The following is a 22,279-nucleotide window of genomic DNA, read 5'->3' as shown; positions in this document are numbered from 1 at the left end:
ATATGTAAACTCTAAGGTCGTAATGCAAATGAAGATCGCTCGTGGAGAATATAAATCTACTTAAAAGCACCATCTAATAAACCTCGAGCACATAACGCCCATCCTCCTTGAGACGGTCGATTTCCTTCGTCGCGTCTACCTTCTTCCCGCTCGACTTAGCCTCGGCGGCAATAGCCTCCTTCAGTACGTCGGTGACATCAGGAACGGGCCATGTGGGACCACAGAGGTAGAAGGAGCCTTCCTGTTCTATGTATGCCTTGATGATGTCGCTAATAGTCTGGCGCATGCGGTCTTGAATGTAGATCTTCTGGGGCTGATCACGAGAGAAGGCAGCGCCAAGAAGGGTGATGACACCCGCGTCCAGATACGCCTCCCATTCCTCGCCATAGAGATACTCCTCGCGTTGATGACGCGAACCAAGATATAGGAGAATTGCGCCGATATCCTTGCCCTCAGCTTTTTGCATTGCGCGATATTGCACGAATGCTCTAAAGGGAGCAAGTCCAGTACCGAGGCCAGCCATAATGAGGGGCGCATCATCACGTACTGGAAGCTTCATAACAGAAGGCTTGACAGATGCAGTAACGGCAGCTCCGACAGGAAGGCGACTGAGATAGCGAGTCGCTTGACCGTAACGTGTCCGGCCTTTAGAATCAACCCAGTCCACGACTACGATCATGAGGGCTACTGCATTCGGGGTTACCGCTTGAGCAGAGGCGATCGAGTACTCGCGACGCTTTAGAGGCCCAACTAAACGAACAAGCTCAGGGAAGCTGGGGTGAGCGGATTTGAACTCATCAAATACGTCGGCAAAAGTGCTGGTGTCGACCTCTGTTCGCCGTTTGAACTCTTCGGCGCCTTCTGGGGTACCAAGAGAGGCTAATTTCTTTTTCTCAAGCTCATCGGTAGCAAATTCGGCCAATGATTCGTAAAATCGCTTAGGAGGCTTGCCAAAAATGTCGATGTTCTGTACCAGCGATTGATATACGGTCCTTGTCTCTAGAACGCTAGGGTCATCCCTGGAAGGTACCTGGACAAGGTCGTCTGCATTCAAGCCGTATGATTCAATGAACTCGCTGACCAGATCGGCATCATTGTCTGCGTGTACTCCAAGAGCCTCTCCAATTTTGTAGGTAAGACCAGAGTTTCCTAGGTCGAATTCAATATGGAATATATTTCGATCATAAGTTCCGGGTGTAAGCCTGCGATTCTCTTTAACGTGAATCGTGTATGTCTGGACAGTCAAGTCCGGACGTAGAGTAATGTCGGTATTATATGCCTCTTTGAAAACAAGACCTTTCGCCGCAGACTCCCAGCTGCTAAGCTGTGCATCCTGCTCCGACTCTTTCTTATCAAACGTAGTAAAGCTATTTGTCTTCAAGACCTGGGGAAGACTTTGTGTTGCGTCACTAGCGTTCTCGGCCCAGGATTCTGGAACCTCGAGGTGTTTGAGAGACTTCTCTAAAGCATCAAGACATTCTTCTAGAGTAGGAGGATTAGCTTCAAGTGTAGCCAACTTCTCTAGAATTTCTTGCTTAAGGTCGGGTCTTGCGATCTTGAGGAAAGCGAGCTCAACCAGTAGTCTAGCAGCATTGGAATCGGTCTCGAAAGCCGGAGACGAAGAAGAGTCCAGTACGTAAAGTGAAATATTTCTCGCTTGCACATCCTTGCGGATGGCAGAGGGTATCCGCTTTTCGACATCTTCATCCTTGAAGTTGGGCAACTTTAGGATCAATTTACCATTATCCTTGACGCTTTGAGACGCAGCCACTTCCTTTAGTAGCTTCTCGTCGCCCACCAGGACGACATCGGCGTCTTCAGCTGCGAAAGGCGCATCGATCGTGATTTTCGAGGTTCTTAGATCAGATCGAACGACGCCACCTTGCACTAAATTATCGTGGGATTCGTTGAAGTAGACATTGGTTGTGGAATCTTGTGACAAAAGACTACCAACGACAGTGGGGGCAACGAGGGCAACCGAATCATCGGTATCCCAAAATACGTACTGTTCTACAGATTCGAACTGCGGCAACTGGATACTGGAGACCGAACCCTTAAGCGTAGCCTGAGTAACTGTAGCGGCGAAGCTGGACGGGGTAAACGCATGCGATGCTGCATACTTTACATCCGTAACAATGGGAGCCGAATCCCATTTGCTCGCGAACGAAATTGCGGTCAAGACATCAGAATACAAGATAGATTGGACTGAAGCGTCGGACACGGCGAGTTCGTTCGGTACTTGTCCTAGAACTGCGACATGCGCGGTAGAAGCGGGAAGCGCCTTGATAAAGGCCTCTTCGATGAAGGGCCTATAAATTCTGACGACGACGGCTCCAACCTTAATTCCATCAGCAACCAACTTAGGCACGACCTGCTTGGCAAGTTGAGCCTCGACGCTGCCGAAAACAACATAGACGATTTCGGCGGCGTCATGGCCGACATATTCGAACGGCTCATAGTCAGTGCCGAGTTCGTCGTTGAAAGCCTGGAGGAGTTCCAAAACTTTACCAGCACTGTCGAGGCGGTTGTTCAAGGATTCGGCTGTCTTAGAGATCCTCTTAAAGATCTCGGCTGTACCGGTTTGACTCAATGCATCGATAACCCTCAATGTCTCGCGGGATGTACGAACACCATCATAAACATGAATAGTCGGTAAAATCTTAGCCATCAACGTAGCAAAGAGCGAGACGTGCTGTGCCTCATATGCAGAACCACTTGATATAAGACCTAGTCCGAGCTCTTCAGAAAGTTGTAGAGCAGTGCCATATTCCGCGACAAGGCCTGCATCAGCAGCATAATCGGTAGCAGCAACATGGGCGACGAAAGGGCTTGCGACTCCGTACAGTAGAGCCAACTGGTCTAAGGCGGAGCGGAGGTGGCGCAAACTAAGCGATGGTGCCAACAGAGTTTGAGGAATATTTCTCTTGCTTAAATCGAAGTCTTTCGAGAAGATATAACCAAGGGCAAAAGCGCCGGCGCCGGAGCGAGTCTGAAGAGGCAAGACAGTAGTAGTATATCCATGAATGTTCTTCTCTCCATTCTGAGCCCAATCCTTCACAGCAACGTCGAGGTCGAATGTCTCAGGAGAGTATGAGAAGATCTTATCGGACAAGGTGTAGGCGATTTGTTGAACAAGAAGTTGGCCGGTGACATACGTAGGGCCGGATATCGAAGACAAGGATACGGGTTGACCGAAAGGCAGAGTCGACGACTGCCGGGTGAACTCGGCGCGGGAGGTTTTGGATTCCGGCATGGTTACTTGATCTGCTAGAGGACCACCACTACCTTCGGCCTGTTTTAATTGCATTCTAACTGGTTCTCTCGGGCTTTTTGGAAGCCAGAATTTGTAGTAATAGGAATTTGAATTTGCGAATTCCTCCTGGAGACGAGGGTACGGTGAATTAGACCAGGCAAACCCGTCACGATTTAACTAAGATCGAGACAATTCTAAGAGAATGGAAGGTTTATAAAGAGGCTTATAATTTGAAATGGGCAATCAGACAAAAACCCCAGGTATGACTGATTGAATCCAGGAATAGCCACTCTCCTTCTCGACGAAAGAGCACGATGAATACTTGGCGTAGGGTACCAAATAGCCTCACGACCAGCACAAAAAAAGGGAGACGGCTTCGAAAAGGAGACGATGCGGTTTTATTACTTCTAAAAGTCCTCCCCGGGAAAAAAATAAAGGCTTAACCTACCTCCACGCCAAAGACGCTCCATACATTTCCGAATCCCATTTTCGCTTCTTCGCCAACCAGCGGTTCTCGGTGGTGAACCGGGCGGCGAACGTGCGGGTGTCGAGGGAAAGGATGGCGCGAATAATTTGTTAAATCGCATTTAGATTGCGAGAATGCGCGATTCGTCTTTGTACAAGATGATCACGCAATACAGGCCTAAACTTTAATTAGTTTAGCGCATAATCGCATGCCATATTCCACCATTTAGATGCCGCAATTGAACCCGGCAGCTGCTAAATGAGCTAAACATGCCTTATCGATTCCCGGTCCGACAGTAGTGTGGGTAGGGGTCTTGGTTCTAGAAATCTTCTTTTGGATCAGTACAAGCGAATGGCGACTCAAATAAAAAAATTCGATTGATGGCAACATCATTCAGCGTTCAGACGTCATTGTAGGTTCAATAGACGATAATTCCGATTACCGCTCGATTGATATTTACCTCGAGTTACCTTGCCAAAAGAGCCGGCAATAAACCTTTTAAGAAATGTTCTATCGGAATTTACTCTGTAGACCTACCTAGGTATCAAGTAATTACAGTTTGCTCCCGTCCCTAATTTGCGTATATGCATAATGCCAACCTTCTCCCTTCATGTCCTCTCTTACTTTATAGTTGTCTTCTGCAATCTTCAGAACATTCATATCCAGATCCACAATTGACATCCCCTCGGACCGGCCCATCTTCCCAAGGGAGCCAATATGGGGAACGCTGACTTGACTCAACCCCGCGAAGCTAGTCTTCTCCCCCTTTTCCGGCGGTCCCCCCGCATTCACGAACACAACCGCGCAAGTGTTCTCAAATGCCCGACTGACCACAGTGCTGTTCAAGAATAGCGCCTCACCGTCGGGATTAAGGGCATATCCCTCATCCGAAACGTCCTTCATACTCCAGAACGTAGGGACACAAATGATTTGCGCACCATCTGAGATTAGCTCCCGGAACGCCTCTGGGAACGCAATATCCCAACAAATCAACAACCCCACACGTCCTAACGGCGTGTCGAAAGCCACATGCGGTTGCTTAGCTGACGATACTAGATGGCGACGTTCCGGATGCCAGAGGTTTTTCTTCTGATATCGCCCGAGTACCTCTCCATTGGAAGATATGAAGTATGCGATATTATGTAAAGACCCGCCTTCCAACTCAACGATCGTACCAGGCACGATGCAGATGTTCAGCTCTTTGGCTAGCTGCTGATACTTTTCCAAGTATGATGCCGAGTCTGCACACGAATCCTTAAAATTCGGCTCATCCGGAACCCAAGAGGTAAGGTGGTACTCGGGTAGAACAGCTAAACTGCATCCTTCCTTAGCAGCATCTTTGATGAACGACTCAGCCTTGGCAAAGTTCTCTGCGGGGACGAGGGGCTATAAAAGAGTAAGCAATTGAGATCTTGGAAAAATATCGCAAGTATAATGCGGCCTAGTTATAATAATTTATTCAAGACAATCATACTCATCCCCCATACGGGGTCCATTTTACCTCCCGACAAATCTCATTAAAACCATTTATATAGGAGAGGTAGCACACCTTAGGATGAAGCTGGATGAGAGCTACTTTATGAACCGGAGCCATTTTCAACTGTTATAAGTTGCTTAGGTATTGGTATTGCAGGTTTGGGTTTCCGGGTGCATTTAATTGGTTTTATGAAAGATGGAGATAAACCACCTGCCGTCAACGGTCATGGAAGACCAAAGTACCACGATGTTATGTAATCACCGCGTTTTACGAATAAATATTCCGTACTAATATCCACCTTTACATTCATACACCTCTTCCACACACTCGCCTGTCTCTTAAAAGCCTTTCTATTTGATAGTTGCAAAACTCAACAATAACGATAAATGGTTAATATAGTCTCGATTTCAATATTTAGGTCTTTGAGCACTACTATCTTCGATACCCCTATTCAAAATCGCTTAGTCTCGTCCCCGGATAAGATGATACCACCCATTGATATATGCCAAGCCTTGATTAGGACCACCGTGGTTAATGGGAAATACGACTGACGGCGCGTGCGGTGGTGAGAACAAGTATAGTTGTAATGTGGTGTACAGAAACTGTTGTAACATGGATGGGCGATGCGGATCTCTTTCATCAGACTGTGGAGAGGGAAGCGTTTCTCTTGTATTAGGTGTTGACATAGCTACCTTAGGTAGGTAGTGGTGGCAATCAAGCCCCGGATTTATGATACACTATTATAAAAGGGTAGGTAACAATCAGACTCGGTGAATTTTAATCATGTGAGTTATGATAAACAAAGCAATATTCTTCTCAAATGCATTAGAGGTGGCTCACAAGATACGGAATTTGCGCATGTCTCTGTGAAATATCATTTAGAAAGGCTTTGCAATAGCCAGACACACAGCATATATATTCTATCCAATACCCTAAGCCTCCCTTAATATGCTAGAATGCTATATGAATCTATGTTAGGTTTCTCCATGACATGACCCGCACACAGAACATATCTGCTATCCATACTTCTCTTACGTTATCTATTATTTCACCTTCCACGCTACCGAATTCGAAGTTTAGTTCGTATAGGACATCCAGTATGCCCCCTAGTGTTGTTAACTGTACAGGCGATATCTCGAAATATTCTCTACCAAAACAGTAGAATCTCTGGGGACCTGGATTGCAGTTGTAGTTTTCTTCTGTGAACGATTGAAGTCCTAAATGCGAATCATCCCTGTCGTACGTCCAGCTCTCTTTGCGAGCTTCAAGTTTTGCAAGTTGTGCAGGGTCAACCACAAGGTACACCGCTTTCATCCAAGGAAAGTTTTTCAGTACGTTGAGGACGTAATCCAGGTAGGATAAAGATACCCTGCTCCCGTTCATTGGTAGAGCGACATAGCGTACTGCTGCTTGTGTGAGGAATCCGTAACGATGAATATGGCGCAGTGCCATGCGGTCCCAATAACCATCTAGAACGATGAGGTCTGATGACGTGTCAAGAGTGACACCAGGGAAATCGTATGTGGGGGGGTTGTATAGGGTTGAGCCCATTATGGCATCGTTGGGCCAAGGTATGTAATGCGTCCGGGAAACAGCCAATTCCAAGAGGCGAGTATGCTCGTGTCTTTGGCGATAGCGGATCGCTGCCTCCCGTGATCCTCGGCAGGTTTGCAACAATGTATCTATATCGTTCCAAGGAGGTAACGTGGAAGGGAGTTCACGTGACGGAAGCGTGCGTTTGAATATGATTTTTGAATCAACTTCCGGGTCTGAATGATCCCCTTTCGGATCTTTTATTTCCTCAAGCCTAAGGTAGTAAGCCGTGGGTAGTCTCGATTCTAGGACCAGGGTCCAGATTTTGTCTTGAATCTTCTGTGGGAGGCCCGAAAAGGACGGGAAGTAGGCTCGAGGATACATCTTGGATATGATAGATTTAGAGTAGCGAAATACGTTCCATGATGAGTAACTCTTAGTCTTTTAGTTGCCGATAACGATGTTCTTGCAAACACAAAGGGGATATGTGTTCAGTTTATTTCTCTATTCGTCTGGGTAAGCTTCATAGGTTGGGGTCGCCGTGATGGTGAAGTAAAGGTTCTTGTACTTTTTCTTAGAACCGTTGTGGTGTGCTTAATATCACGGTGTCGGGACTAAAGCTTGGAACCCTCGAAAATGATGTTGTAAGGAATAGAAAAAAAAGAAAAAGAAATTGTAGGATGATGCAAATTATTTTATGCTACTTTAAGGACCGTTAGCAGCTGCTGTGCAATTGACGTTTAGGAGGTTATATACGCTGCAGGTACACTAGTGGCTTGCCCGCCTGCGCAAGCGCGTACGGGGGAAAGGGGGGGAAAAGGAAAAGGGGGGGGGGGGAGGAAAAGGGGGGGGAAGGGGATCATGCGCAAAACCAACGCTACAGCTAAAGTTTGGCCTCTAATTAGCTAGCCACACCTCAACGCACGTCCGATAAACTTTTTATGAAATCAATTAAACTATTTCAATATTGTATAAAAGGTTTAATAATTAGTATTGTTAGATAGAGCTCGTTTTGCGTGACTTTTCTACACTATTCGCATATATTTCAAACGTTATGCGATAAAATGGTAAAGGAAAATGTCGCCAACTACGAAGCGATTCTAAGGATCTAATTGGTTGGAAAAATTGTGGCGGTACGAATAAAATATAGTAGAGTAGATGGGTACTATAGTCAAACAACTCATGTTACGTGACTCAAGTGTCCACGTTACAGTTGCCGTAGTTAGTGGTATCACGGATGGAAGGTACGGGAAATGAGTCAAGGTCTCGATCGAGGAAAGCACAATGTGTACGTCCACGTAAGTGTTTCATTTATATAGAAAGACCTTCACTCCCACAACTTCCGATTCATAGTTCGGACAAGGAATACCCTCCCCATCACCTAGGGAAAAAAAAAATATAATGCAAGCACTTACTACTATTTTCACAGCGCCATCGTGGTGCCTGACTAGGTTTGCCGTATATATCGACAATAATCCCTTTCATTCCAGTACCCTATCCCCTACAAGAGGATGGGCCGATCCGTCGTTCTCAAAATGTGTGCCAAGCCAGTATACCGATCAACTACAAACCCTTAGCCCCGGCGTGTGTCCGAATTATATGAGCATCGCAAGATCCGTCTACAACGTGAATGATGGCAAAACTCTCTGGACTGGAGGATGTTGTCAAAGGTTCAGACGCTCTAATTCCTAGGTGACAGCGTATCTAACAGGTAGTTGTAGCGGGTTCTCCGACATGTCCGGGTATTTCTGTACCTCTACCGTCACTACGCCCATGGCATTTCTTCTCTTGCCGAATATTACTACAACGGACATCTATACCACACTCTCTGATATGTGGATAGAGCATGAACAGATGACCGTTGAGTGGCAAGAGACCGATCTAAAGAATTTCCCACAGGAGATCATCACGGATTACAAATCAATCATGGGAATCACGCTCGCTACTATTACGGATAAAAGTTCTACCTCGACGGTTACGACTCATTCCGTTAGTGGAAGAACTTCGAGCACAGTAGCAACGTCAACATCAACTACCACCGTTCCTATACTTACCGTTATTCCAATAGATGATACATCAGAGCCTACGAGTGGACCAGTTGAAACGCATGCTATAACCTCCACACATACTCCGTCGTCGTCGGTATCTTCAAGTGGTGGTGTTGTGCATCCATGGCGGATTTCAGTTTTATTGACCGTGTGCTTGGTATGTTTCTGGATAGTGTAGCGGCTGAAGAGTGAATGCGAGAGGGTAATAGTAGGTACTTGTAGTAGGTGGGCAAAGATATGTCTCCTTGAAAATGCAATGGTTGATAACCTAGCTACTTCAACTTAATCCAAAATGCCTCAATTTATACGATCAGTCAAGTAGCATTTCACCTAATCCTAAATTCTACATTAATTCTGAGGCGATTTGTAGGTACGTATGAATTACACAGTGCGAAGTTATTGGCGCCTTATCCTTCCCCCTTTTGAAGTTCTCGCGTAAACAAAACGCAGAACTTCCAGCACACATTTGGTATTTGTGATGTGAACTTCACTCTAATTATCCTGTTGAGAGAAGCCCTGGAAAATTAAGAATTAGGTACTTTTATACACTCGGCACGACTTGTTTAAAAGTGAAGGCTTGACACCCCGACTGCGCCGACAAAAATAACACTGCAATGTTAATTTCATTAAGAGCACTTTGTAAAGATGGGGTTTACAATATCAATGAAGATAAATATATATTTTATTGTGTAGAACACAAGGAAAAGGCATGCTGTTTCTCCCCGGTTAACCACAGTTCTGGATCTGGTTGCATATCGAAGGATTCACGATGCACGACGAACCGAAAAAAGTACACAACGATAAGCAACGATTAAGAATTGCATCTCCCATTAAATATGCAGTAATCAAGAGCAAATACTTGTCATCTTTTAATCCTCGTATTTATTATCAAATGACATATATCCTCCAGTTGAATTCGCTACTATTGGTATAGACGCAGCAATTGTTACTACACCGGATAGCCAAACACGCGCCTAGGAGGCTTGGACCTCTTGGAAGTTTCTCGGGCTGAATCTTAGATAGTTGATGACTTTAATGTTTAACCTATATTGGGAATTATACTACGCCATACAGATGTTACAAAATGATGGCATCTCACATCGGCTTGAATACGAAATATAGACTAGAAATGACGAAATTGAAGGAAGAAGGGGCGTAACACATTGTCATAATCATTCAAGCTTTCACGATGGTTTTAATCACACGTAAAACTCAGAAGTAGTGTAGTAGATACCAAGCCTATCTTGGGTTATTTGGGTATATTTATTTGCTATCACTCGCGTGTAATTTCAGACCTCAAACCGAGGCAGGACCGTGCCCAACGACTCTTCGCGGTATTGTTGGGAGGCAGCGGAGGCCATCACGGCTCTCTAGATGAATCGGAACTGGCCGTTGTCGTTGCTGATTCGCTCTCCGAGGTTGACGTCGGCGCGAACCCACTCGCCGTCGAGGTTCTGTAGCTCGGCTCGTAGGACCGGGACGCTGTCGCCTCCCTCGATCTGGAAGGAAATATCTCTAGCGGTCTCGGAGAAGTCTGTTATATTAGTAAGATGGGAAAGTCTGGTTAGGATATAGGTAGTTCGTCGCTACTTACTGACACCACCCCAGTCGAAGCGGCCTGTTGAGAATGTATTAGTATCTAATAGCAGAGAGGGATCAACTGATTGTGGTGAGGTACTCACCATTGTCGTTGCCGATGAACTGGTTTAGGTCGATCTCGCTGTCGACATTGTTACCGTCTTCGGCTCGGAGGCGGGCTCTGAGGATGTGGCCGTTATCCACGCGGATGTCTTCAGAAGAGATGTAGAAGTTGGACATTTTGACGAAGTGTTCGGGAAGTTGTCGTGAGGGTGTAAGTTGGTATGGGTTTGGTGTTTGGTGTTTAGTTCTTGTATTCTCGGGCAAGACGCGGGGGGAGGAGGTTTGCTTATATAGGGCTGCCTGCTTAGGAGGTAGTCACTACGTATTGCACGATGCTGTGGTACAATACAAAACTTCTTTGCTGTAAGCTCCAGCTTCCATGTAACTCTAAACGCGACTACGTTAGAAGTGATGCAGACCCTCGTACACGTGTCACGGCAATGAGCCCCACAGGTAGCTCTCTTGTGGACTCGAGGGGGGGGGAGTTACCTTGAGAGGGGCACCTTCACAAAGCGGATATACGGCCATGGTGGTTTCACACCAATGCGGGTGGTATCATTATTCGGTTACGGCACGGAACGGTGGAGTTGATGGTTGCGGTGCCCACGTCCCACATTATCATCTCCTCCTGAATGTACATCTCAGTGCATCTCAGGGTTCTCATAGGCCCGACGCCAAGAGATTGGCACATGAACTTCCACCAACTCCTCCCTTTGTCCCTCCATCCCTCCTCCATGCCTCCTCCATCCCATATCTTTATATCCACTACTCGATAGTTCGTCTCTTCTGATCAACATCATAAGAGGTCGTTTTTATTGAATTTTGTCATTGCGGTGAATAATTAGATGATCTTGTTGACTTGTTGTCACTACCTAATGAACGAGCGGTCTAGATCGACTAGTCGTTATACTATAATTCTTAGGCGGCGAATTGAGGGACTTTTTAGAAACAATTAGAAACAATACACTAGACTCCTTTCCCACCGCCCATTTAGCAAACAGCTGGAATCCACTCATGCTACCACGCACATCGTATGCGGTACCACAACCTTCGTAGTTCTCGAGGCGGGGTTTTCTCCTATGCGCTTCACGTCAAGCACCATAGCTTCATAGCTGGGCGAAGTCACGGCATAATACGTGTCACGTAGCTTAAGGTCTGGATTCTTCAAGACCCCTGTATTCATCTAGTTTTCATTATGCTCGGTCACCCAATCCTAACCTCAGAATCCATCAGCTCGCGAGATGCGGACCGTACGATGGGGACTCCAGGCCCCGCGGTTGCTTCCATCCATGAATATTCGTCATACCCAGCCAACCGGGACAGGACCCTTGTGAGCATCCTAGTCATTGAGGTAGCCTACTTACGAAATACACAAGAATGACTAACGGTTTGTTCAATTTTAGAGACGAATTGATGACTTTAAAGACAGCAGTTATACGTTTTGGGGCTGGAAAGGAGCCCCCAAAAGTAGCATGCCATACAGCGGCAAAGACATGTCGTGTCTCTATATATATTACGGCCAAACCTAAGTCACAAGGTAGGTAGACAGACTATCCCCTACCGAACGATGCTTGAACGAACGCACACGCAGGGGACTATCTTCTCATCGTAGCGATTCGAACTATATCAAAATAGGACACCTAGGTTTAGAAAGGAATTCACGATGCTAGCAACTGCTCATATTATACGTAGTAAATGGCTGTAGCACGTATGCCGTTACATTAACTCAATGCTAAGGAAACGACAAGCAGCAAAAGTTGCCATACCCCTTATCAAAGAAATAAAATCAAATGTAAAACGCCAGGGGTAATTAAGTCCTAGATACCTCATACCTACCGTGTACGCCTTTTGAGGTTATATAGAAGATGATATAAACAAAAGGCTCTAGAGCACTTGGCCAAAGTCCTTATAGGGGACACCGAAGGATTCTCGCGCTTTGCGGACCGCACCCTTAAACTTGTCTAGAGGGATGCTCCTGTCTCTTCCCGGCAAGCTAATAATGGAATTCTTCCCATCGACACACCATGTTATGTGTTTCTGGAGGCTTTCCTTCATCCAGAATGCGTATAGCCTAATAAATGACTGCTCTTCCAGCAGGTCGAACAATAGATTGAATGTTGCATCCGATTGGGCCAAGCTCTTGGTGATAATATTTGCTGCAGCATATCCGATGTCCTCCTCTGGATGGTTTAGCATAGCAATGAGGTCTTGAAGCATCGCTTCTGGCAACACTGGCTGTAATCCTAAGAGGGATGATAAATCATTGAGAACCCTAGCTTCGAAATTGTTCAACTGCAGCGTCATAATTTGCAAAATCTCTTTTGACAGAACAGACCGCTGCCGGGCGAAAATTGAAGCTACCGCATCACGGGCGTCCTTATTTGAATGGTTGAACAGACGCGCCAACTCTTCAAGGACACTGTCTAACGAATCCGGCTTTCGGTTGCAGAAGAACGCTACCACAGCATCTAGGATTTTCCCGTTCGCTGAGGTTTCCTGGTTCATAACCCCCAACAAGTGGACCATCTCCTCAAGAATACCGTCCGGTAGATTCGGTATCCTCTCCATGCTTCTTATCAAGCGATACTGGACGGGGTAACTAGGATGGCTCAGTAGACGTATCGTATCTAACACGATCTCAGGCATCACGACGAACTGTCGCACCAATTCGGGCCTCATCTTCTTAATAATATTCTTAACGCTTGATTCGTCATGGTGCCGTATATTCGAAACAACCTTGCGAAGAACTTCCCTAGGTAGGGATGATTGCTTGCTTAGAGCCTGCATTGCAGTATACTGGATGTCTATGCTTTCACAGTCCAAAAGAACTGCTAATTTTCTAATAATCATTTCCGGGAAGGTTAATCGAATAGACAACAATACATCAGTTATCATCTTCTGTAGTCTTTCATCTTCGACTTGCAACAAGGCTATGAGTTGTTGAAGAATACTATCCGGCATGGATGATTGAGTCGATAGAATAAGTTCCTGGTCATGTAAACGTGTCCTTGGATCTTTGAATTGGTCTAATATAGTCTGTAGGATTTGTTCTGGTAGAGAGCGCTGACTACGTAAGGCTTTTGTCGCAATCCGTCGTTTCCTTGGATTATTTAGTAAACTGCCTATTCTCTGAAGAATGGCCATCGAGAATTTGACGTATTGCGACGCCAAGATACGAGTTGCGGCGGATTGGATGCCTGTGTCATGGTTCTCCAAATAATCTACCATCTTGTGGATGATGTTTTCCGGCAGGTCTTCATTGAAAGATAAAACGAGTCTTGCGCCATCAGACAGGTCGGGCTCCTCAAATATGCCCATGATTTTATGAAGGAGATCTGGATCTTCCTTCAGTTTGTAGCCACAAAAGGCATATGCAACATCTTTTCGGACCGTACTATTTGGGTCCTTCAACATGTTCAGTAGCTTTTCTACAACTCTGGGCGCAATGCGGCCCGATTGTTTAGCTGTTATCCACGGTCGAGCCTGGGCTCTTTTATCCCATAGTATTACCCTTGGTTTTTTCAATCGTCTCCTTTGGATCAAATCCAGCATCTTTAGGACTATATGATCTGATAGACCGCCTTGATTTCTGAATATCTTCATTATACTTTTCGTATTGGCCACATCTAGATCTGGTATAATAACCACCATCTCTAGGAGAGTCTTCTCCGGTATTAGAGGCAAAAGTTCTAAGAGTGTAAGTGCAAAGAACCGTGTGCTCGTATCCCCTTGATTCACGTATACGATTAACTCCGAGAAAGTCGCCTCTGGTAAGTCTGTTGCTATCAACAATATAGCGCTCGCCAATTCTTTGATGTATGGGTCAGAATCCTCTATTAGGTTTGTTATCGTATGAAAACAGTTACCCGGTAACGTATACTTGCAAGATAAGAGCACCTGAAGAGCTTTAATTATCAATTCTGGGTCGCTACTTTCACAGTACTCGGTAACTTTGTTAACCGTATCTGATGAGATTATAGGGCGCTTTTGCAGCACATCTAGAACAATGCATTGCAACGACTCATCATCCGTCGCCGACAAGCATTGCCGCAGCATCTTCTCCGGATATTCAACACCAAATTCCCATTCGGAATGGGTCTCTCTCGTGAATCTCAGTCCGAATAATAGCCATTCGCTTAAATGATATTCCAGGTTGTCGCGAAGATAGAAATCCGCGATCTCCCTTAGTTCCACAACTTCTTCGAGGCAATGTAGAACAAGACGATGATGTGTGAATCCGAGGAGGTCGTATGGCTCTGTCTCGATTATTTCAAAGAACTTTTTTGCGTCCCCCTTGGCATGAAGCAGACCAGTAACAAAACGCCACATGATGTCAAAACGCGGGTTGTATTTCTCTCTCCGGAGAAATTCGGCGGTGCTCATCCCCAACTGCGGTAGCTGCCTGTCCGGCCAGTGCTGCACAAAGTACTGCGCTGCAAAATATTCTTGGAAGGTCAGATGTAAGAAGTGGTAGCTGTTATTCTTCGCTGCGCTACTGCGGTCTGAAGTGCGAAGGAACGAAAATTCCTTGAAGTATATTGAAAATACGTCGTATTTCGGTTTGGCGAGATATTCCGTTAGGTCATTCTGCCTATCCAAGAAATTTTCCATGTATTTCGAGTCAAATTCCTCCGTGCCTCTAATGATTGCATCAAATGCGAGGGCCTGCAGCACGTTAACTTCTCCTTGAATCAAATCCCGAGTTTCCTTCAAATTTAACTGCACGGCCACCCCCTTGGTAATCGTCTCTAGCCGGCCCTGAAGTCTCTTTTCTAACCGAACTACGTCCTTCTTCCATATAATACTCTCGGTGGCGTTATAGAGCTGGGTCATAGTTCGCGGTCCTTTGCCTTTATCTGAAGCTTCTTGTTCGAAGCTATAACAGAAGGCATCGAGCTGTATTGGGATCCTTGCTAGTTCTTCAACTCTTGGATGGTTACTTAGAAATGACTGGATTGTTTTTGCATTGTCTGGGGCCACGGCTTCGATATACTGAGATACCTGCTCATCGTAGAATCCAATGGTTTCGAATTCCCGATCAATATTTTCAATCGCGATTTGGCGAACAGCGTACGGCCGCGTAGTAATGATCACCCGAGTTTGTTGTAAAAGTGACAGTAACAATTCGGACTCGCCTGAAGATAGTTCTTGCAATACTTCATCTAGCCCGTCAAGGATAAAGAGAGTCCTACTTCCCTCTTTGGAGATCTCATCATGGAGCGCCTCAACAAGAAGCTTCCCATCCTGAGAGTTATTACTGAAATAACGCTCGAACAAGAGCCGTTGAATGTCATATTTCTGCATGTCTTGGCCTTTGAGCTGACGCAAAGGTAACCAGATGACTCTATTGATGATTTCAGACCACATCTCGTTGTAAATGTGGTCATAAACGATCTTCTTACAAAGTGTGCTCTTGCCCACTCCAGCCTGCCCACGAATGAGCACCCGTCGGTAATCAACTTTATTTGCTAACAAGATTGTTAATAAAAACACCATTAAACATCCATGTGTAGCTGGGGATAGTGGTATGTTAATTAATGATGCAAAACAAGAAACCCACCTTTCTCAGCATCCTTTTGCGGCCGGAAGAGGTCTACTAGCGAGACACGATCCGACTCATTGGGTTTCCAGATAGCTAGACGGCGATGGAATAACAATGAGGACGGTTCGATACCCCTATTTTCTTTTTCCTCCTGTTGTACAATGGCCAAGTTGATATAGCACTTTTCCATGGGTAACCTATGGTTAGTACCAAGTCGTTCAATATTGAGCCGCTTGACTGTCTCATTAGTATAGTAGTTGCGTATCATTTGATCAGCGTAAAATACTTTAGCTTCATGGCAAGTAGGCCATGCCTTCTCCAGCAGCACATTTCCTGGTGTTTGCGATGGTGTTTGCTGGTATCCCAGAGTAGTATGGTATTCCCGCGCGAGGTGTAGCTTAGAGAGCAATCGCTTAGGCATAGAGAGTTTTGTTGACTTCGCAGGCCCAGCTACCAAATCGACCCATCCATGGACACGCGCAGACTTAGATATGGCGCGTTGATCGGTCAAGAACCCTCTCAGGACCTTAATAACCTCGCCGTCTGCTTTATGGTGGATGGCCTGCTCTAGAAGTGCACAGAGCCCACATAAAAAGTCTTCGTCTTTCCTCAATGATGGCTTGAGGCTCTCAAGTAAAGATCCGAGGAGGACGTTCCTTCGTCCCCGGATTATCAAGTCCGTAAAGCGAAGCGCTACATACCATTGCCTCGGACTTTTTAGGTTTTGGACACCCTTATTTATATCCCTTATGCTATTGACCTCATCAATGACGTCTGTTATCAATTTCACCATATTCGCTACTTCGCCTAGTGCTTCCAGGCCTTCCAATAATTTATTAGGGTCCAAGGTCCCGACAGAGCCAGCAATTGCGGCACCACCCTTGATTACGTTCCATACACTTTTGGCAAGTTTTTCCCATGGGCTAACGTCGCTGTGGATGCCACGCAAGGCCTGTTTTGCATATCGTGCTGCCTGAGAGAGACGCAATTCAGGGTGCCCGCTCACATTTTCCAGCAGGTCGAATAGGGGTTGCATGATTTGGGTGTCGCTGATACCTTCGAATTTAACTTCGTTCATAACATCTAAAATTGTTGACAAGGTGCGCAGTAATACATATTGGGTCACGTCATCAGCCGCCGAACAAGCCGTCGTGAGCCGGTTTGTAAGGGACTGAATAGCATATCCAAGCGGAAGTTTCTGTCCAATGTGCTCGACCTGAGTTGAACGTAGCATAATGCTAAAGGAATTCAGAACGTTGATGTCCGGAATACCGCTCCCACTTGAATCGGCTGCGACGGAATTGGCAAAGGCATTGAACAAAAGGGCGTAGCTCTCCTCATTGCAAAATGGGGATAACAAGGCAGCCTCGACAGCATATGATCGTTCTGGATTATTGTAAAACGTTTGTACCATAGAGTACAATAGTGAACGAAGTGCGGTAGCTTCCCGATTGCGTTCCGAGGTCGGTCTCTGCCTTGCAATCGTCGGGTCGTTATCCACAGCCTGGTTATCCAAGCCGAGTTCTAGTCTCTTTAAACGTTCAATGAGTTCCTCCGTTGTTCTTGGCCTAGATAAGAGCTCCATGGTTGTCGTACTAGTATTCACCTAAAGTTATATTAACTATAAGAGATAATAAATTTCTGATAACTGAAGTGATAGAAAGGTTGAAATCACCTCCTATCTTAGGCTGTTAGAGAGTCGGGGAAACGCCGTAAGGCACCAAAACTCTACCCCGGTTTCAGCTATAACCGATAATATGCAGTGTTACCACAAGCTAGCAAGTGCGACTGTACCGCGTGTCCAATCATATTGTCACCAGGTTAAACTCTATACCACATCGACTATTTAAATATAATAAACTGAACACTACTTCCTAAGTACCTTATACACCCTCCGCAAATCACAGCCTACCCGATCCTAAGATACCCATCCACCTACCACCATTCGACCCAAGTCATATTCCCGTAGAAATAAAGTAAACAAAACAAATGAAAATACCATAATTATCCTTAGTTACTACGGCACGTAAAAGGTGAAGTGGAGGCAGTTGTTCTTACTAGCCACATCCGGCACTCCACTTCCCCCCTTAATGTACGCCTTGCCCTGTCCCAGCTTCTGGTACTCCCAATCAATAGCCGCCTGGTTTCCCGGGCCCTTCCAGTTACCCTCGGTACTAGCAAGGGTCTTCTCGCCGTTGGGTTTCTTGTCAAGCGCAGCCGCCGGCGCATCTTTGAGGATGTCCTCGGTAAACCCGTTCGACGCGTTGGTCCCATCCGTCGAAGCAACGGTAGCGGCGCCGTCGCACCCCTGCTGGATCGAGATATCGCCGTGCGCACGCCCGTCGTCGGCGGCTTTGACTTGGAACTCGCCCCATGTGGCGGGCTGCTGGTCTCCGCGCTGCACGCGGCCCTTGAACTCGAGCTTCAGGGGTACGTGGACGGTCTGGTTCGGCCCCACTTCGACGTCCGTCAGCGGGTGGTCGAAGTTAGCGCCAGCCTCGCCGTTGCCGTTCCAGTAGTTGTCGTAGAAGAAGTACCTATGCGCTTTGCCGGACTGATTGGTCAGGAGGATACCGGGGCCGGAGGAGCTGGCGGTCATGGGCTGTTCGGCTAGTCCTCCAGGGGCTGCAGCGAATGATACAAAAGAGGCCGCTTCGACGAACTGGCTAGCGAACGGAATGTTAGCGTCGGGGGCAGCATTACCATCCTATGTATTAAGTGTTAGTAAAAGGCTAATAGTATGTAGTTATTCTATCATGATATTGTCATACACTGTAAATAATTAGAATGTCCTTGCTACCGTTACCGGCCTTGCTCTGCTCATTATCGTGAGGGTTTCCATTATTGGGCCCCCTATAAAGTTGTTAGCAGTGGATAGTTTACGCTATACAGTATAGGTGCATAATAGAACTTACCACGCGCCAACACCGATATAAGTTCGTCCATCAGCAAAGGTCCTCACGAACTCTTCCAGGGGCTGGAAGTCCTTCGGAGCCCCGATGCGTTTGACGTTGCCATTGCCATCGAGGAAGACATGGCCGTTAAGCTGATTCTTCTTATCCTGAGAGAGCTTATGGTAGGCCGCGTTGCAAGCCTGCATAAAGGTCTCGTGGCCTTTGAATTTTCCAGCTGGGTCACCGACCTGTTGGCAAGTCATGTTTCCACCAGCGCCGCAGATGTTACTAATGTCGATTGTGTCGTTTCCCATCCAGCCGTGCTTGGTGATCTCGCATTGCTCGCCGATAACTCCCTCGTGGATGGCGATGATGGCCCCAGAAGAACCATCGGGAGCCTCGAGCTTGGCTTGGCCGTTTGCTGGGATCTTTAGCTGCTGATTTCCATTGTAGCCATTACACTGAAAGATCTGCTCGTGGTTGGATCTGTTGTGAATAATGAGGAAATGCATATCGATTAGAGTACTGAGTAGAGTCACTTTTATATATAGTTGACTTGTCTTGTCTTGATGCTATGAAGAGATGTTAGTTAGTTAGTAGGGAGATATGTGATAATTTATATTCCAGAGGTCACCAGCTGCCTACAATCATCCCCTACTTTTGACAGCCTGCTCGGGCTGAAAATATTCAATTCGCACAACGTGATCAATCTTTGGACAGATCCATGATACAGGATCGGCTGTGAGCTAGACTAATCGAACTCTTCCCCTGTAGCCACAGCGTAGAGACAAAGTCCTATGGTAAACATTGTATTGTCATATGAATATCTTTCGTAGTCATACGATACAATACTACGGTGAGGTTAGGACTTGAAGGCTTCGCCGCGAAGTAATGTTGGTGAGATCTAAGCTCTTATGATGTAATTGGCGGCTGGCCACTATTATTACTCTGGTTAACCAACTAGAGTTGTAACCCAAAAAGGTTGACGAGGTTATACAATACAAATAAAGCTTTCTAATTTTGCATAGCCTTGCATATGCTAGGGGGTGGCTAAGTACAAAACAAGCCGCACATTTTTGTCAGTCTCGTGCTGATCCTATTCCCCAAACTGTTATACATAGAAACTCGAACTATTGAATATTCAATAATAAGCTGACGGAAAAAAGGACTTTTGCGCTTGTTACCTTCTCGTAGTTTCAATGCCAAGTATTACGTCAACTTAACCAATTACTCTTAACTAAACTAACTTAAGTCAAGTTACCTAGTTATCTAATATGCTTATGTTGGCAGGTAAGATTTACGACGTTAAGAGATACACTATTTTCGAAGTCAGCATGATCATACCTCGAACTGACAACTCGATACAAAGCTTGCAACCAAACGTAATACCAGAAACAAGTATACGTATAAGCCTCAGTTACGTTAGGTCATCTAACACAGGACTATTCCAAATTTTACCAGACTCTTCTAACCAACAAGCCAATATAGCTAATTAAGCAGTGTAGTACAACTCAAATAATTGACTGACCTAGGCAATACGCCGTAAGGGTACCGTCGGTGTCTTCTTTATGTCAGCGTGAGGTGTGTCTCCGCCTCACCTCAGCCCGGTGTAGGGGCTCATAATAAGCTGGTATGGTCACCTCTTCCCTAAAAGTTAAATATATATAAGTTCCTCTCCTTAGCTGTCTACTCTGTCATAATAAATCAAAACAAGATCAGAGCAACCTGAATCCCCTCAGATTTCCGAACTTATTATTTTTCTATAACTAGCAACTTTTTCGTCTATCTATTTTGACAATGGCTATCAAGAAGCGTCAGATTCTCTGGGACTATACCAACACGGATATCCCTGACAAGATCAACCAAGTACCTTTCGGTGGTAACAGCCCAGTTGCCTCCGTTGTGAATTGGAATACATGGGTACCCCCTGGGCTCAATGATCGAGCACCATTCCGGCCTATGGTCCGTGTTCTCGAGAACACGAAAGGCGGCGAATGGGCTCAGATACAAAACTCAAAGTACCCCATTATCCTTTACTTCAACGAGCCCGAGCGCGCCAATATAAGCCCAGAACAGGCGAGGGATATCTGGTATGGCCAGATGCTCCCCCTGAGGAAGAATAAGGGGAAGCAACTCGGTTCCCCGGCCGTTGCCTCTGTATGTGCCCAAATCGAGTTCTTATATTGATTATTAACCGAACTAATAATCCTCAGGATGAAAACGGCCGCAAGTGGATCGAAAAGTTTATGTCCCTTGTGTCAAGCGACCCTCCTGACTTTCTGTGCTTGCACTACTACTCAACCAATCCCAACGATGCCATTAAGTATATTCAGGACATGCATAACAAGTGGCCTCAACATAAAGTCGTAAGTCTAACATCACCGAACGTGAAGCCTCTTCCGCGACTAACATATTTGAAGATGGTTACCGAAATTGCGTGCATCGACCGCAACTACCAGGCCGTCGTAGACTTCACTGTCCGTATCTGCAACTGGCTAGACAGTCAAGACTGGGTCTTCGAATATGGTCTCTTCGATTTCCAGCGTAAGGTTGCCGACGGTTTTGTTAGTCCCGTCGCCCAGCTCATGGATGCAAACGGCAACTTTACGGAGCTAGGTAAGATGTACGTTCATCAGCAACCCATGAAGGCACCCGGTGTTGCTGCCAATGCCTTCATCTCATTGAATGCTATCGAAGAGAATGGTTCGCAAGCCGAAGTGAGCGATGGTGAGAAAGCCGGAGAGCCGTTATCTCACGAACCCAACGGTGAGACTGCCCAAGCCACCGATGCCACCGAAAATGGTGGACTAGTCCAGTTCAGCATCGCAGCAGCTCTTAGCCCAGATCAACAAAAGGCTCTAGATATCCACAATAACAAGCGGAAGGGCAAGGGCCTCAAGCCCCTCGCATGGGATAACCAACTTGCCAAAAATGCCGAGGATTACGCAAAGCATCTCGCTCAGATTGGCAAATTGCAACACTCGAGTGGTGACCAGCGCCCCAACCAGGGTGAAAACCTTGCATGGTAAGATAATGAGCTCGTGTAATGAAAATATGAACATAGTCTAACTCGGACATCTCTACAGGGCTTCCAGTTCCAACACGCCTCTCGCCATGTCTGCAAACCTGTGGATCGCCGAAGAAAAGAACTACCACAATGAGCCGATCGGCCAGGGCGATTTCGGATCATACGGTCATTACAGTGAGTTTTTCTTCAACCATGCCGCCGTGTTCGCAACTCTTCTAACACATTTTTTTTTCCACCATTTAGCTCAATGTATGTGGAAATCGACTACCAAGGTCGGCATGGGCTCGGCCAAGGACGCCAAAGGTGGTGTTTATGTCGTCGGAAGATATTCTCCTCCCGGAAACTTCACCGGGCAGAAACCGTACTAGTAACCTCGTCGGCCGCTTGTCGTCTTGGC

At 46.2% G+C, this 22,279-nt stretch overlaps 6 protein-coding genes across 6 annotated transcripts; 2 read left to right on the top strand and 4 right to left on the bottom strand.

Moving 5' to 3' along the window:
- Positions 1-73: 73 nt before the first annotated feature.
- On the bottom strand, positions 74-3,307 carry F5Y00DRAFT_251800 (uncharacterized protein; the record flags this gene model as incomplete). The annotated part of the gene is made up of 1 exon (XM_048009864.1): positions 74-3,307. One exon carries the CDS (start codon positions 3,305-3,307, stop codon positions 74-76), a length of 3,234 nt encoding a protein of 1,077 aa, XP_047867075.1.
- Positions 3,308-8,070: 4,763 nt separating this feature from the next.
- Positions 8,071-9,124, top strand: F5Y00DRAFT_230439 (uncharacterized protein; the record flags this gene model as incomplete). Its single annotated transcript, XM_048006901.1, has 2 exons — positions 8,071-8,399; positions 8,451-9,124. Coding segments are annotated over exons 1-2 (769 nt in total), but the record flags the coding sequence as incomplete, so codon positions are not given.
- Positions 9,125-9,946: 822 nt separating this feature from the next.
- F5Y00DRAFT_230437 (Cyanovirin-N) lies at positions 9,947-11,238 on the bottom strand. Its single transcript, XM_048006900.1, has 4 exons — positions 10,908-11,238; positions 10,460-10,805; positions 10,372-10,395; positions 9,947-10,311 (listed from the first exon to the last, which is right to left on the bottom strand). The coding sequence occupies exons 2-4, from the start codon at positions 10,593-10,595 to the stop codon at positions 10,148-10,150; spliced, it is 324 nt and encodes a 107-aa protein (XP_047867073.1). The 5' UTR covers positions 10,596-10,805; positions 10,908-11,238; the 3' UTR covers positions 9,947-10,147.
- Positions 11,239-12,302: 1,064 nt separating this feature from the next.
- Positions 12,303-17,545, bottom strand: F5Y00DRAFT_259684 (armadillo-type protein; the record flags this gene model as incomplete). The annotated part of the gene is made up of 2 exons (XM_048010914.1): positions 12,303-15,886; positions 15,979-17,545. 2 exons carry the CDS (start codon positions 17,543-17,545, stop codon positions 12,303-12,305), a joined length of 5,151 nt encoding a protein of 1,716 aa, XP_047867072.1.
- Positions 17,546-17,977: 432 nt separating this feature from the next.
- On the bottom strand, positions 17,978-19,366 carry F5Y00DRAFT_267839 (uncharacterized protein; the record flags this gene model as incomplete). Its single annotated transcript, XM_048012138.1, has 3 exons — positions 17,978-18,667; positions 18,732-18,813; positions 18,876-19,366. 3 exons carry the CDS (start codon positions 19,364-19,366, stop codon positions 17,978-17,980), a joined length of 1,263 nt encoding a protein of 420 aa, XP_047867071.1.
- Positions 19,367-20,651: 1,285 nt separating this feature from the next.
- Positions 20,652-22,250, top strand: F5Y00DRAFT_267838 (glycoside hydrolase family 128 protein; the record flags this gene model as incomplete). Its single annotated transcript, XM_048012137.1, has 5 exons — positions 20,652-21,011; positions 21,068-21,220; positions 21,275-21,879; positions 21,941-22,056; positions 22,126-22,250. The coding sequence occupies 5 exons, from the start codon at positions 20,652-20,654 to the stop codon at positions 22,248-22,250; spliced, it is 1,359 nt and encodes a 452-aa protein (XP_047867070.1).
- Positions 22,251-22,279: the final 29 nt, after the last annotated feature.

The sequence above is a fragment of the Daldinia vernicosa genome (assembly GCF_022497035.1).
Source record: "Daldinia vernicosa strain CBS 139.73 unplaced genomic scaffold F5Y00scaffold_11, whole genome shotgun sequence".
Lineage (NCBI taxonomy): Eukaryota > Fungi > Ascomycota > Sordariomycetes > Xylariales > Hypoxylaceae > Daldinia > Daldinia vernicosa.
This window is presented reverse-complemented; position numbering and strand designations above follow the sequence as displayed.

Bases quoted from the DNA above. Each gene is read 5' to 3' on its own strand.
- F5Y00DRAFT_230437 (XM_048006900.1), bottom strand. From the start codon at position 10,595: ATGTCCAACTTCTACATCTCTTCTGAAGACATCCGCGTGGATAACGGC. The intron at 10,396-10,459 runs GTGAGTACCTCA...CATTCTCAACAG, and splicing joins GTTCATCGGCAACGACAATG to GCCGCTTCGACTGGGGTGGT. The intron at 10,312-10,371 runs GTAAGTAGCGAC...CTAATATAACAG, and splicing joins CTTCGACTGGGGTGGTGTCA to ACTTCTCCGAGACCGCTAGA.